We start from the raw sequence: 14,373 nt of genomic DNA on the forward strand, positions 1-14,373 counted from the left end.
ACCGTCCCTTCTTTTTATATTTTTGATATTAACACCTTATCATATATACCACTTCTGAATATCTTTTCTCATTCATTTTTCATTTTATTGATAGTTTCTTTCATTGTGCAAAAGTGTTTTTGTTTGATGTAGTCCTGTTTGTTTATTTCTGCTTTTGTTTCCCTTGCCTGGAAGCAATTTTGTGTGTGGGAAAGATCTGAAATAGGGGATTTAATTTTTTTCCGAAATGGGTAACCATTTGTCCTCTCTCAATTGTGTTTAAGTCCCTCCTATATCATACAATAAAATGTCAAATATTTCTGGACACTTTATTTGAATCCATTAATCTTTCTGTCTAGAACTGTACTAAAGCCACATCTTTAATATTACTATAGATTTACATATTTTTGGTGTATGTTATGGCAGGCCCACCATTTTTCTTTTTTCCTGAAAATGGTTTGTCATTCCTTGTCCAAAAGTTTGTCGACTTTTGCCTTCCACTGTTTGTTTTTTAAAATGTGCTTAAAATAATATTTGTTTTCACTTTCAAATGAACCAGCTTTGTCAAGTTCAGGGAAAAAAATCCTATTGGAATTTTTGATTGGAATTAGTCTGGATTTATAAGTTGGTATGAGGGGAATTAAAATGTTTACAATTCTGAGCTCAGGAATGATGCACATTTCTTCATTATTTCAGAACTTTATGTCCTTCAATAACATTTTGTAGTTTCCTTCATATTGGTCTTGCTCATTTGTTTTTATAGACTTAAGTATTTGAGTTCTTATTACAAAAATTCTTTTTGGATTGTTGTTCATATGTTATACTTACTATATCTGCTTTCCCAATCAGAATTATAGTATGTCTTCATTTATTTATTTATTTTTCTCTAATAATAATCAGTATAATTTATTGTCATCATGAATGGGATTCTTTTTTCCCCCTTATACCCTCCAAATTTATATGATCTACATAATGGAATATGATAGATTTTGTAGATTTATCATATATCCCAAAAATCTACTGGATTCTCATTACCTCTAGAAACTACTGGTTTATTTTCTTGAAATTCTGCTCATTTTCTTTTTTCTTTTTCCTGCTCATTTTCAATTGTATCATTTGCAGAGAACAGTATTTATACTTTTCTTTTTTTATACTCAAAGTTATTGATAGAAATTTTAGCAAATATGTCAGAAAGGACCATTGATGGAGGGCATCCTTATTTTTTCTATGACTTCCAGTGAAAGAGCTTTTGTTCTTCTCCATGAGACATCATGTGAACTCTTAGAGACTGATAAATGTATAATATGTATATGTTCATTTATTTACTTATTATGTTAAAAACTTCCATGCCAATTTTAAGAATTAAGAGAAGATACTGAACTTTGAGTGCCTTAATTTCTCCTCAATATCTATATGGACAACCATGTAATGTTCACATTTCTTCTTGTTAATGGGATGAATTCTATTGTTTGTTATACTAGCTTACATGATTGGGATAAAATTACTTGTTCAGCTAAATTTTAAAAGTTTATTTAATTTTAATTAATTTAAATTTAATAGCTATATATGGCTAATGGCTATGATACTGGACAATGTAGTTTTATAAAAGAGACTAGTCTATCTAAGCTTAGAAGTATAGAAGTTTAAGATTTACTCACTTAGCAGATTAGTAAAGAGTGCTGTCAGTTTGACTGCAATTTTAAATTATTTAAAAATGTGTATATGACTAGAATATATTTGAAACGATATATACAAAATATCAGTAATATGTATTTCTGAGAAAAATATAGTTGGTTGCATTGTTTTTCTTTTCTGTATTTTCTATTTTCTCTGACATAAAGTAGACAATTTGTGCTAAAAAATATTTCCCAGTTTTGTTCAGGATCAAAATCTTTTAAAATCTGTATATGCTGCCCACTAATATTTTTGTTTAGAGTTTTGATTCCTATATTTATATGTGGGACTAATTTATAGCATTTAATGTTGTCTTATCTGATGTTGGAACTAAATAATATTTTTACATACTAAGTGGCATATTTCATCAATTTTGTTTTGAAACAAAGATGACAGTTATCACCTCTCATAGCAAATGAATGGCAGAACTGGGGCTTCTGAAATCCAAACTTCTCCCTGTAGCCATTCCAATCACAAAAAATTAATAACTGCTATGAAAGTACAAAGAAACCAGAGGTATGAAAATGACAAAACTGAGGAAAAGTGTTTATTTCTTAAAAATCTGGTCTAAATGACTAGCAAATCCACCTGGGCTAGGTTATTGTTTCTTTGTCTCTAAAACATTACATGGAAGGTGATTTTCACGTTATATTTAACTGATGAAATCCTAAATTCTGAAGTGTAATGGCTAAGAATAGCTAATACGGAATGTATGCCAGTACATGGTGCAGGGGTTAAAGATGCAGCCTCTGGAACCCTACTGCTTGTATTCAAGCCCCACTTCTACGGCCCACTAGCTAAATAACCCTTGGCAAGTGATTCCATTTATCTTTGTCTCAACTACTTCATCTATAAAATGGCAATGACTGAAGTATCCAAGATGCTGTGAGGATTAAATGAGTTACTGCATGCAAAGCACTTACAGCTGTGTTTTAACACAGAGCTTAGCCCTCAATGAATGTTAACTACTCATGTAAGTACTATGTACTGCGGCAAAGAGCTCTGCAATGCATTGCTTCCTTTATCTTACATCCTAGATCCTTTCTTTATTACAACAACCATGGAAGATAGGTGTTTCCCAGCCTTCAAAGACTGAGGAGACTGAGGCTTAGAGCTTACCTTATTCACCTAGTTAGCTGACGGCTGAGTGGGATGTAAGCTCAGGACTAAGTCAGTCAACAGCTATGCTCTACTATTCAGTTCTACTTACTTTTAAAAATCTATTCAACGAATGTCATAGTACACTCTAAATGCAAAATAAAGCTCACCAAAGACAAGGAAACATGCCAAAGAGCCACTGAAAAAAACATATAAAAGAAAACTGCGGAGGAAAGTAATTAAACCTTAAGTCGAAGCTTCAATTATGTGTAGTTACTTACCATGTAATAGCCTGGCAGGAGCTTCTGAAGGAACTCTGCTTCTTTATGCTGAACTGTTTTGATGATAAATTCATCATCACTGGTCACAAAAAATAAGGATCCACTGGCTCCAGGGTTAGAGAGCTCTATGAGAGGTTCACTGCATATGGAATACTACAAGAGCAAATAAATAAATAGTAGAAATACATTTAATGTGTATGATGCATACAAGGAAGAAAAATCACAGCATTATATATCTTGGCCATGTTAAAATAGGAAGCCCTCTCCAAGAGCTTTGAAAGAAGACTCCACGTATGCTAAGAGGTCTCTTTTGAGATTTCTAAACATTTACTTGATCCATTTACCTTAATAATTCTACAATGGGAAACAACATGCCCTCCTCCACCCCCAGTATGACAGAATCACCATATTTGTCCAATGAGACAACTCCAACAGTGGTATTGACCAAGCTGCTTTGTTTCCAACAAGTGCCCATAGAATAACAACAGAAGGTGTGATCCACACTGTGTATTTGTCACTTGACACCAACACCTATTCTCTTCTCACTATTTACTCTCCCAAGGGAGGTCATCCACTCATGGTTTCAACAAGGAAATGACTCTAACCTCTCAATCTCCAGCTCAGATCTCTCTCTAGGGATCCAGACCTGTATGCCTAACTTTTCAACAGACATTTCTATTTGGTTATACCAGAAACACTGCACATGTAACAAGTTCAAAAGCGAGTTCATCTCGGGCCTGTGGTTAGCCCTTGTGGTGACTTTGTAGTAATTAGAAAGAGGGAACTCTTTTTCCTGGCAGATGCAGCTCTGGACCAGATACGGGTTGGTGAATAGATGAAGGAATGGATTCCGGTCTTCATTCCTTCACCTTAGCCAGGTGTTCTTGGGCAGTGCACACCCTGTACAACTGTACGTGGTGACTCTAGATCATCTGCCTCCTCTCCCGTCCTCCATCTTCTCCCCTTTTCCTCTATCTTAGATAATGGAAGCATCATTATGTTGATGCGTCATTATCTTCATTTTGCTCCCCAAACCAGAAACTTGGGCATCCTCTTTGATGTCTCACATTTCTTCACCTTCCATATCCAGACTATTGATAATATCTGCCCCCTTCATGGCATCTCTTTTTCCAATACCCGAAGTTCAGTGGGTTCATCGTTTCATGCCTTGATTACTATGGCGATCTCCACCTGTTCTCAGCTATCCATTCTTGACCGCCCCCCGCCCCGTGCATTCTCCACCAGGAGACCAGAGATCTTTCTGAATTGCATAGCCTTCCACGCCTTCACACCTTTCAGTGGGTTCCACTGTTTACAAAGAAGAGAATACCCAAGTTTCTTAAGAGAGCATTTGAGTCCATGAATGATGGAGTCCTGCTCTCCAGCCTTCTCTCTCATCACTTCTCTCCTCAAACTCTACCTGTAAACACAGAGAACTATTTCTCGTTTTCTTAAGTGTGCCACACACTCTTGGCTTTTGCATTTTCCTCTATCGGAAACAACCTCCATGCTACCTTTACCCAGTTGACTACCACTGAATAAAACTTATTCTAAAAAAACCCCCTTATTTTCTTGAGAACAGAAACTAGACTAGCATTATATTATAACAGAGTATTTTTGGCAGAATGAGTATGCACTTATATACTTGACATACCAGTTTTAACATATACTCGGCTTGCTGATTCTTCATGAAAACCCTCAGGGTGATGTGGTTAATTTCACACATGATTCTAGTTGTATGCCAGAAATGCATCATTCATGTGTTCATTCAACATTTAAAAAGTATCTACTGAGCATCTGTCTGTACTGTCCCAGGCACTCAGGAAGCTTATATTCTAGTAGGAGGAAACAGTCAACAAACAAGTAAATAACTTATACATCAGAACGTGCCAAGTGCTGTTGAGAAAAAGGAAGCATGGAAAGGGGGGCAGGGAGTGCCAGCAATGATGAGGCCTGGGTGGTCACTAAAAGCATTATTGGGAAGGTGGCATTTGAGGAGAGGCCTGGGGATACTTGGGGAAAGGGTATTCCAGGCAGAGGGAAGGGCAAATGCTAAGGTCTTGAGACCTGGAGAGTTCAAGGCACAGCAAGGAGGCCATGGCTGAAGCAGAGGGAGCAGGGAGGAGAGCTGAAAGGGAAGAAGCCAGAAGGGTTGGGTGGACCCGACACATAGGGAGCCATAGGCCATGGTATGGACTTTGGCCCTTTCTCTAGGGGAGCTGAAAGCCATTGCAGCATCTGGAGCAGAGGACCATGCCATCTGCTGTGCTGAGAGCCCACAGTAGGTGGACAAAAGGAAGACACAGTGAGGAGGTTGTTACAGTGACTTTGGCCTTCAGTGTCTGCTGGACAGCGCTTGCCCTGGAAAACTCTCCCTGGTTCTGTGAATCCAGATCAACTGCTTCCTGGCACTGAATGTTCTCGTCACACAAGTTACCACAAAATACCTTAATTGCCTATTTAGTTATTCCAAGTTCCCATAAGATTGTAAAACTCTATGAGGGCAGAAACTATGACTGTCTTATACTCTGATACAGTTCAGGACCTGTGCCTTGTACACAGAAGGAACTCAATAAATTTTTGTCAAATGAATGATTGAAATTTACCAGCAACTGAATAGCTGTCTCACCAAGAAGTGCCCCAACCCAGCAGGACAGTCAATTTTGGGCTAATGAGCTTAGTGTTTATTAGCTAATAAATCCCAATTATTGACTAGAGAAACATTAGGGGCAGAGAAAAAGGTAAGGACGCTATGGTGTGAGATCAGACGAGCCCTGGTGCGAGGCAAAAGCAGGGACTTAAGGAACTGTACTTTGAGGATGGAGGCATCTGAAAACACCAGGGCTGAACATCCTCCAAAGCATTTTATCTGGGCTTGTGAATATTTAAGTCCTCATCACAGAAAAATCTGAGAGGAAGTGAGGAACAAAAGGAAGGAGGGAGGAGAAGAAACAGAGAAACTGGGAGAAGAATGATGAAAAGGAAGTTTCTAGATGTTACCTTTTAAATTAACCTGCTTTGGCAGCACTGTGGGTAAGGGAAACAAAATCCACCAGGAAAAGAAAGAAGCAAGTGTTTGCTGCCCTCCTAAGCGTCACTGGCAACTTCCATCTGCTACCTCCTCCTTCTTTTTCCTCTAGCCTTGCTTCCTGAAGCTCTCTTGCTAAGCAGCAATGCAGCCTAAGCCCTTATGAAGCAGTTGAGGATAAGAGAGGAAAACAAAAATAGTCCTCATACTGCACACAGGATGCTATAAAAGCCAAGAAGAAGCAGAGGGCACCTTCCCTGCTGTGTGCAGAGTCCACGCGGAAGGAAAGGCCTGGGAGTTGGAATCGACTGATGTTTCTAAAATCATGACTCTGTCAGTAGCCAGTTCTCTGACCTTGAGTGAGGAACTTAGCATCTTGGAGTCTTAGGAACCTCATCTCTAAAATAACGATGGTAATATCTACCTAACAGCAGCTCAAAGTTTTAAAAACGAATGCTTTTGAAACCCCAAGCAGAGTGACCACTTAGTCATTGCTGTTGCCATTTTTCATTACATGATCATACACACAGCTGGAGAGCCAGCAGTGCCCTAGGATGTACTGAGGGTTTCAGCCTAAGTCCCACGACAAGAGGGCTACCCAAAGGTACACTAAGATATTCTTGGTGAAGCAAGAAAAGAGATGGGCCGGGGGTGACAAGATAAGTTAGGGGTTTGGGATTAACATATACATACTACTATACGTAAAACAGATAAACAACAAGAACCTACTGTATAGCACAGGGAACTCTACTCAATATCTTGTAATACCTATAATAGAAAAGAATCTGAAAAAGAACATGTGTGTGTATAACACACATACACACACATGTAACTGAATCACTTTGCTGTATACTTGAAACTAACATGACATTGTGAATTAACTATAATTCAGTTAGAAAATAAATTAATTTTTAAAAAAGAAAGAAAAAACCTGGGTCTTCTGTATAACCATGAATTTGAGACCTGGGAAAATAAAGGTGTGGATCCCATTCTCATAAAAAGTGAAGGCAGACCCCAGACCCCCTTTAGGATTCTGATTTTTTGTTCCATGGGGTTTGAATTTCTGGCACAGAACCTTCTTATGGATAGGAGTAAATGTTGTGAAAGTACAAAAAAAGCGAAGAATGCAGAAATTAGGGGGTGATCTATTTCTGCAAATAGAGAAATTAGGGGGTGATCCAGGAAGAGCTGTCGAGGGAAAACTGGATTCAGACGTGAACATCTGCTTCCAATTAAACTCTCAAATTCTTCTACAAGCGGTAACACAATCTGGAGGCTATTTCATTGGTTACTTAATTGCCAAATACTCCTTTATTATGTAATTTATAAATGAATATGAATGGAGAAATCAGTTGTTTTGACCTATTTTAATAACCATTTTGGGGTCACTCCTAGCACAGCATCAGTCTGCAATAAACTAGCATTATGATGCTGAACACCTGGGACTATTACCATTATCACCTCTAGTTCTATGGTTTTCCACCCTGCAACTTGGTTACCATGTTCTCTTGCTGAGCAATCTTCTCTGAAATGTTGCCTTTTCAGAGCAAATATAGAGGAGCTATGGGAACATTTTAATTAGCCACGATCAACAAGCCCCTGTGTACACGCCTGGGTTGACGCACCTTCCAGCCCTCTCATCTGCGCAAGCTGTTCCGACGTGTTCCTTCCCTGCCTTGTATTTCCTGCAGGGCCTCCCTATGTACCCACTGGCAAGAATGCAAAGTACAACCCAGCTGGGGCCTGCCAAGGCAAATTAACATTGTAAACTTGCACAGTGAGGTGGAGATCATTTTTCCTGCCATTTCTTACCCTCGACAGTGTCAAATATTCACCCCGCTCTCTTTCTTATGGGTGTTGGTGAGCCTGAAAAATATCATATAAATCACCCTGGATTTGGGAATACCCAGGCACCTGGTAAAGAAGGAAATGAACCAAAGCCCTGTTGCCCAAGCAGAAATGGGAAAAAAAATGCTCTGGGGCCCCTTGGCCTTCCCCTGGGAGGCATTTATTTAGGAACAAATAAGGAATAAGGAGCATTTGCATTGCTGTGCGGTGCACGTGGACATACCTTCACCACACTGTCTTATATCCAAATTATGCACGTTTCAACATGAACTTGTAATTGGCACGCACATGGTGAGTTTTAATGGTACTGAGAATGTAATCAGAGTTATTCAGGCTGAAATCCAGATTGCAACAGTATAAGACTAAGTAGAAATACAAACATCAGAGAGATCCGATATCAAATCTACCAATAGTTACCAATCCCTACGTAAAATTACCCTCTCCTTCCCTCTCCCATTTAGATCAGTATATCTTCACAAATTTGGGTTTAGATAACCCCAGTTTGATAGATGCCAGCATGCATTTGTGATCTGCACCGTATCCTTTTTTATCTTCACACAGTTTTTCAGGGGACGTTTTAATTCATTTTTCTGTGCTTTTTTGGCCTTAACTCTTTGAAAATGTGCTTTGTTAGGGGTCTTTTACCTCTTTGGCTGTACTCTTCAGAATGGATAACCACAGTTCATAGTTTGATGGCTAGGGAGTGGCCATCTTGAGACCACATCTAATAAGAGGTCTGAGACTTAGTGGTTGGGAAGCATGAGGCCAACTGGTAGAGGGAAAGAGCACCAGGGAAGGAGGTGAGACCACTGTTCTGGCCTGGGCTCTGCCTGCAGTCCCCAACGTGGGTAACCTTGGGCACCTCCCTTCACCAGCTTCAGATTCCTCATCTACAATGAAGAGTTGGGTTAAAAAGTCTCGGAGGGCTTCCCTGGTGGCGCAGTGGTTGGGAATCTGCCTGCCAATGCAGGGGACACGGGTTCGAGTCCTAGTCTGGGGGGGATCCCACATGCCGCGGCGCAGCTGGGCCCCTGCACCACAACTACTGAGCCTGCACTCTGGGGCCCACGAGCCATAACTACTGAAGCCCAGGCGCCTGGAGCCTGTGCTCTGCAGCGGAGAGGCCACTGCAGTGAGAAGCCTGCGCACCACAACGAAGAGTGGCCCCCCTCGCTGCAACTGGAGAGGGCCCGTGCACAGCAGCAAAGACCCAATGCAGCCAAAAATAAATAAATAAATTTATTTAAAAAAAAAAATGGTCTCTGAGTTTCCACCTGACTTTCTGAAGTATGTTGTGTCCGGCAAAAGACCCCTTCCTCATCTACCACACTCCAGATGACTGGGTGGGCTCCTCAGATGTAGTAGTTTAGAGTGAGCTTCCAGCAGCTCCAAGACCAGTAAGGTGAGCTGCCTTGGTTCTGGGCTGTGGGTGGCCCCAGCCACTGGGGACCAGGCAGCCATGTTTAGCTAGAGGCCCACTGCCCTTGTTCTGTTTCTTGCAGGTCCCGGAGACGGGTCCGGTTACTGAACTGTGTGTACAATTAATAAGGGAGGTGGAAAATGCAATCAAACAAAAGCACACTTATCTGTCTGATCCCATCTTTTTTCCCCCCTAACTTTTCATTATGGAAAATTTCAAACATACACGAAAGTAAAGAGAACTAATTAACATTGTGTGTGAATTGACACACATGTCTATCTTCTGGCTTCAACGTGTCTATTTTCAGCTATCAACTCATGGCCAGCCTTGTTTCCTTTACACCCTCAACCATTGCCCTGGCTGCTTCCCTCAGATTCTTTTGAAGCAAATCGCAGACATCATATCATTTCTCCCACAGATATTTCAGTATGTGTCTCTAAAAGACAAGGATTCCTCTTTTAAAACACAACCACGGCCTTCCCTGGTGGCGCAGTGGTTGAGAGTCCGCCTGCCGATGCAGGGGACACGGGTTCGAGCCCTGGTCCGGGAAGATCCCACATGCCGCGGAGCAGCTGGGTCCGTGAGCAATGGCCGCTGAGCCTGCGCGTCCGGAGCCTGTGCTCCGCAACGGGAGAGGCCACAAGAGTGAGAGGCCCGCGTACCGCAAACAAAACGAAACAAAACAAAACAAAAAAAACACAACTACAATACCATCATCCCACCAAAAAACCCCCAAAACTTCAACATAATCAAATATCTAGTCAGTCTTGACATTTCACCAATTTCCTATAATTAAAAAAACAAAAACAAAAACCCCACAAAACCCACAACTGGTTATTTGAATTATCTAGCACTGTCTTTCTAATCTTCCTGATCAAAACCTTCCCCTCTTGCTATACTGGACCACTCAAAGTCCTTCTAAATATTTAATGCACTTGCATCTCTGGCTGACAGTGCTAACACTGCTCCCTACCCTTATACCCTGTCCCAACATCTTTCCCTTTTTCCCACCTACTCAAATCCCTTGCAATTTTTAAGTCACAGTTAAACTACGCCATGCCCATAAGAAGCCCCCCTAATCATCAATTCACCAGAGGGAGACCTCTCCCTCCTTTGAAATCCTGGAGTATTTATTGTTTTGCTTCCGTCTTTTTATTTACTGCCTGGTAGAATTCGTTGTTTCCCCACAAAAATCATCATTCCAATTGGATTCTAAGTTCTCTGAGTGCCATGACTTATAATTTTTTGAATCTCTCCATAATTATTAGCAAAGTATATTAGTTACAGTTGGTATTCAAAGTACCCAGTGATCAATTAACCACCTCTTGCCAGGTACACGAAGGAGGACTTTTGCTTTGAGAAGTCATCAGCTTGGTCTCCCCTGCTCCTTTGTAAATGCTCTGACCTCATTATGAAGGTAACTTTTCCAGCTTAAAGGCTCATTAGGAAACTGTATAAGCTGTGTGAGTTGTTGCTCAGAAAAAGGCCTTCCCCAAGGAGAGAAATCTTGTGAGAAAGACTGAATAAAAGAATGGGCTTCCCAGCCTGCCCGTCAGCGGCCACAGGAACACTAAAGGAAGACCTGCTCAGGGTAGACAGCCATCTCATCACACTGATTGAATCTGTGTTATGAAATGCAAGTCTGGTGGCATCTCCTTGGCTGGCAGGAGCTCAAGGTAAGTCAGAAGAGAATCCATTAACTGGTAACATATGGCAGAAGATGAGCTATCAATCTTGTTTTCAATAACACAATATCAAGACCCCACTGGGTTCTCCAAACATGTTTCGTGGATGACAGTGACCCTCAGTAATTACAGAATGGCCAGAAACTAAAGGATCTTCTCTAAGGTACACCCCACCCCCCAATCCTGCAAATGTGTGTGTTTGTGTTGTACTTGAGTGGTTGGGAGGGCAGGGTTGGTAATGCTGGGTAGAGGCACCTAGTCTCTCCATCAAAGGGGTGTGGTGAGGCAGAGATCAACATAGCCATTCTGACAGGTGTGAGGTGATAGCTCATTGTGGTTTTGATTTGCATGTCTCTGATGATTAGTGATGTTGAGCATCTTTTCATGTGCCTGTTGGCCATCCGTATGTCTTTTTTGGAAAAATGTCTATTCAGATCCTCTGCCCATTTTTAAATTGAGTTGTTTATTTATTTATTTTTGATGTTGAGTTGTATCAGTGCACATTTAAGGGCAGCAGGGCACCCAAGGACTTTCTACTCAGTTCTCATGCTCTGTGAAGACTTATTAATGTGTCTTGAGGAACCAGTATTCTCTCATTCATCAGGCAGAAGTCATGTTATTTTCTTAGGGTCCAGCTAAATTCGTGGGTTTTCATCAGCCCAGAACAGAATCAGCTCTGAAGTTAACCATTTATACCTTACCCAAATTATAAGATACAGTTTAAATACTCTCTGTTAACAAGTAACACATGTTGCTGTACTTCCTCTGCAAAGGATTCTTCTAGGATCTGGCTCAAGTCTTATTAAGATCATTCAGAATGGGATGAACAATAACTATTTGATGGTATCCTTCCTAAAGCTTCTTGAAAACCAATTTTCAAGAGCCCCAGGGTGTTAACAGTGATCAAATTATGAGATAAACCACTTTTTCTCTTGGAACAGAAAGAGAGCTCCTGGCTTCTTGAATAGGAATAAGGTAAAACTCTGAGGTCACATCAGACATCCTCACAATAAGGCGGCTGTGTTTGTACCCACTGTGTGCAAGGAGGCAGACAGGGAGAAGAGAGAGGCCTAAGGATAATACATGTTCTGGTACCAAACAAAAACACCTCTAGAAAGAGCCGGCATGAAGAGCTGTTGAAAACAAAACTATCCAGCTGCTTTAAAATCATATTCAAATTGTAGGTCAAGGTGAAAATGGCTGTGGGCAAAGGCAGGTTTGAGACGAATGGTATAAATAAGTCAATTAAAATAGGAAGGCTTTCATACAGAATCCAATCAGCAAAATTCACAGGAGTCTTTATAACTAATTATAATATATCTGTTAGAATAATTATCTGAAGTAGCAACCGATACCCCACTTATTCAAATATCAATTACCATAGCACATTTTGTAGCTATCAGGTAAGAGCTGCAGAGTCAAACTACATTTCCTGAAGCTTAATTTATAATCCTTATGAAACCTGGAACTTTTACTATGCTCCAGAGCTTTGTAAAATAAGAGACACAAGCCACTTGTCACTGTTGCTATGAGAAAAATGTTGACGTCACACATTTCTGGAGAAGGAAGGAAAATGATAGGTTCTTACCAAGTAATCATCAGGCTTGATACCAAAAAGTTCTCTGAAATATCGGAATGCTAGTGGAGCATATGTCTTAAATCTGAAGTCTGGGTAGTGATGTGCTGGGGTCAGATTGCTCCCTTCACTGCAGTTAAAATGTTAAAAAGAAAAAAAAAGAAAGAGAGAGAGAAGGAACATTAGCAAAGACAATTTTGACTTCAAATTCTAGCTCTATTTGTCCTGTGCCAATTTCCCCTCTAGGAAAACATCCCTTGATACTGGGTCTCTCTAACCTCATGTCACAAAGGCCAATGGGCATCAGGTAAAAACAGATGCTAACGCAGCAAGGGCCACTCCAAGCAGGCATCCCTTGCCAATCACAGTGTGTCTTTAACCAGAAAATTCATCATCCCCCTCTGCCTCCTTCTTGGGAAAATCTCTCCATTTTCCCCAATGAAACCACTGTTGTAATGCTTTAGGTATAAGATCCAGGGCTCAGTGTTTGGAGCAATGCCAAAAATGCATTTTTTTGGCAATGAATTTTAAATGTTGGATAAACATTTTAAACTAGGAATAAGTAAAATGATTTAGAAAATATCTCACCAACAGAGAGAACCATCACAGTGGAAATAGATGGGTCCTGAATCTGAACTCTTTCTTACATCCATAGTTACAGGAAAAAGACCTTAGATATTTTAGGGATTTTAAAACCTGATTTCCATTCCCATATATATCATTATATTTTTTTCCCTCTTCTGGGTTCACCCTTGAAAATTTTTTGCAAAATTTATGATATATAAAAGGTATAAAGAAATCAGTGAATACTCATGAACCTAAAATGCTGCTTAAGAATATTATTCATATAGTTGAATTGCCTTCTGTACTTTTTACTGATCATATACCCTTCCTTCTCCTCAGAGGCATCCACTACCCTGAATTTTGATGTTTACGATGTTTACCGTTCATTTTATTCTTTGACTAGATATATTTCACATGACATCAGAAAAGTCACCTAATCCTTCATTGTAAGAAATTGGAACAATGCAGTAGAATAATATACTTTTATGTAGAGTTTCAGGATCTCTTTTTACCATATTCTAGACGGGACACTGAAGGCTGATTTTCATGGATGTTAAACGAATCAACTGTGCAAATAAAAAGGCTTTTAGCACACAACAAGCACTTGGAATCTACTACAATTTAAGTTTGCTGAGGTCAGTCAGAATTTTGTATCAGCACCTAACACATGGTAGACGATAAGTATTTTTTGAGTGGAAAAAATGAGTTTTCAAGATAATGCTAATTCAGTAAAGTTGATCCTTAGGTGAAGCTTAGGTTCAAAAGTCAACATATAAAGTCAAAATCACCATAGTCAAAGACCATCCTTGATCTGTTCAATGTATCCAGTGTGGCCAGGTTTTCCCCTGCATGGTTACAGATGACTGTTCCTTTTGGTGAGTTCCAGAGGAAGTAGTTGGCTTGTGTTGTTAGGGGCCATCCTCTTATAATAAATCTTATCTGGAAAGGCCAGGACTGCACTCAAGCAGCAGCAAGGCATACACAGGAGGGGTGTGACACAGGAACGGAGGCTGCCTGGGAGAAGAGCTCATGTATGGAAGAGCCCCCATATCACCTGCTCACTTAAATGGCTACTGTTGCCCTAAGTAAGTACAGCTGAATATTCATAATGCTTGTATGACACCCAGGTATGGTATTAAAACATTTCCTCATTCCATATTTTGGGATTTATGAGGAGACATGCACTCAGTTACAGCTTTTATGGGATTGCCAAAAGGAAT

At 40.2% G+C, this 14,373-nt stretch overlaps 1 protein-coding gene across 5 annotated transcripts in view; it reads right to left on the reverse strand.

Moving 5' to 3' along the window:
- PIP5K1B (phosphatidylinositol-4-phosphate 5-kinase type 1 beta) overlaps positions 1–14,373 on the reverse strand; it is a 328,734-nt gene that overhangs the window by 140,544 nt on the left and 173,817 nt on the right. For all 5 annotated transcript variants that reach the window (XR_009564323.2, XR_009564324.2, XR_011377538.1 and 2 more), the window contains 2 exons: positions 12,602–12,719; positions 3,033–3,185 (listed from right to left, as the gene is read on the reverse strand). Coding sequence is in view for 2 of the 5 variants with exons in the window: in XM_030877052.3 (XP_030732912.1) it covers positions 3,033–3,185; positions 12,602–12,719 (271 nt within the window). In the remaining 3 variants the exon portion in view is untranslated. The remainder of the gene's footprint in view (positions 1–3,032; positions 3,186–12,601; positions 12,720–14,373) is intronic.

The sequence above is a fragment of the Globicephala melas genome, chromosome 6 (assembly GCF_963455315.2).
Source record: "Globicephala melas chromosome 6, mGloMel1.2, whole genome shotgun sequence".
Lineage (NCBI taxonomy): Eukaryota > Metazoa > Chordata > Mammalia > Artiodactyla > Delphinidae > Globicephala > Globicephala melas.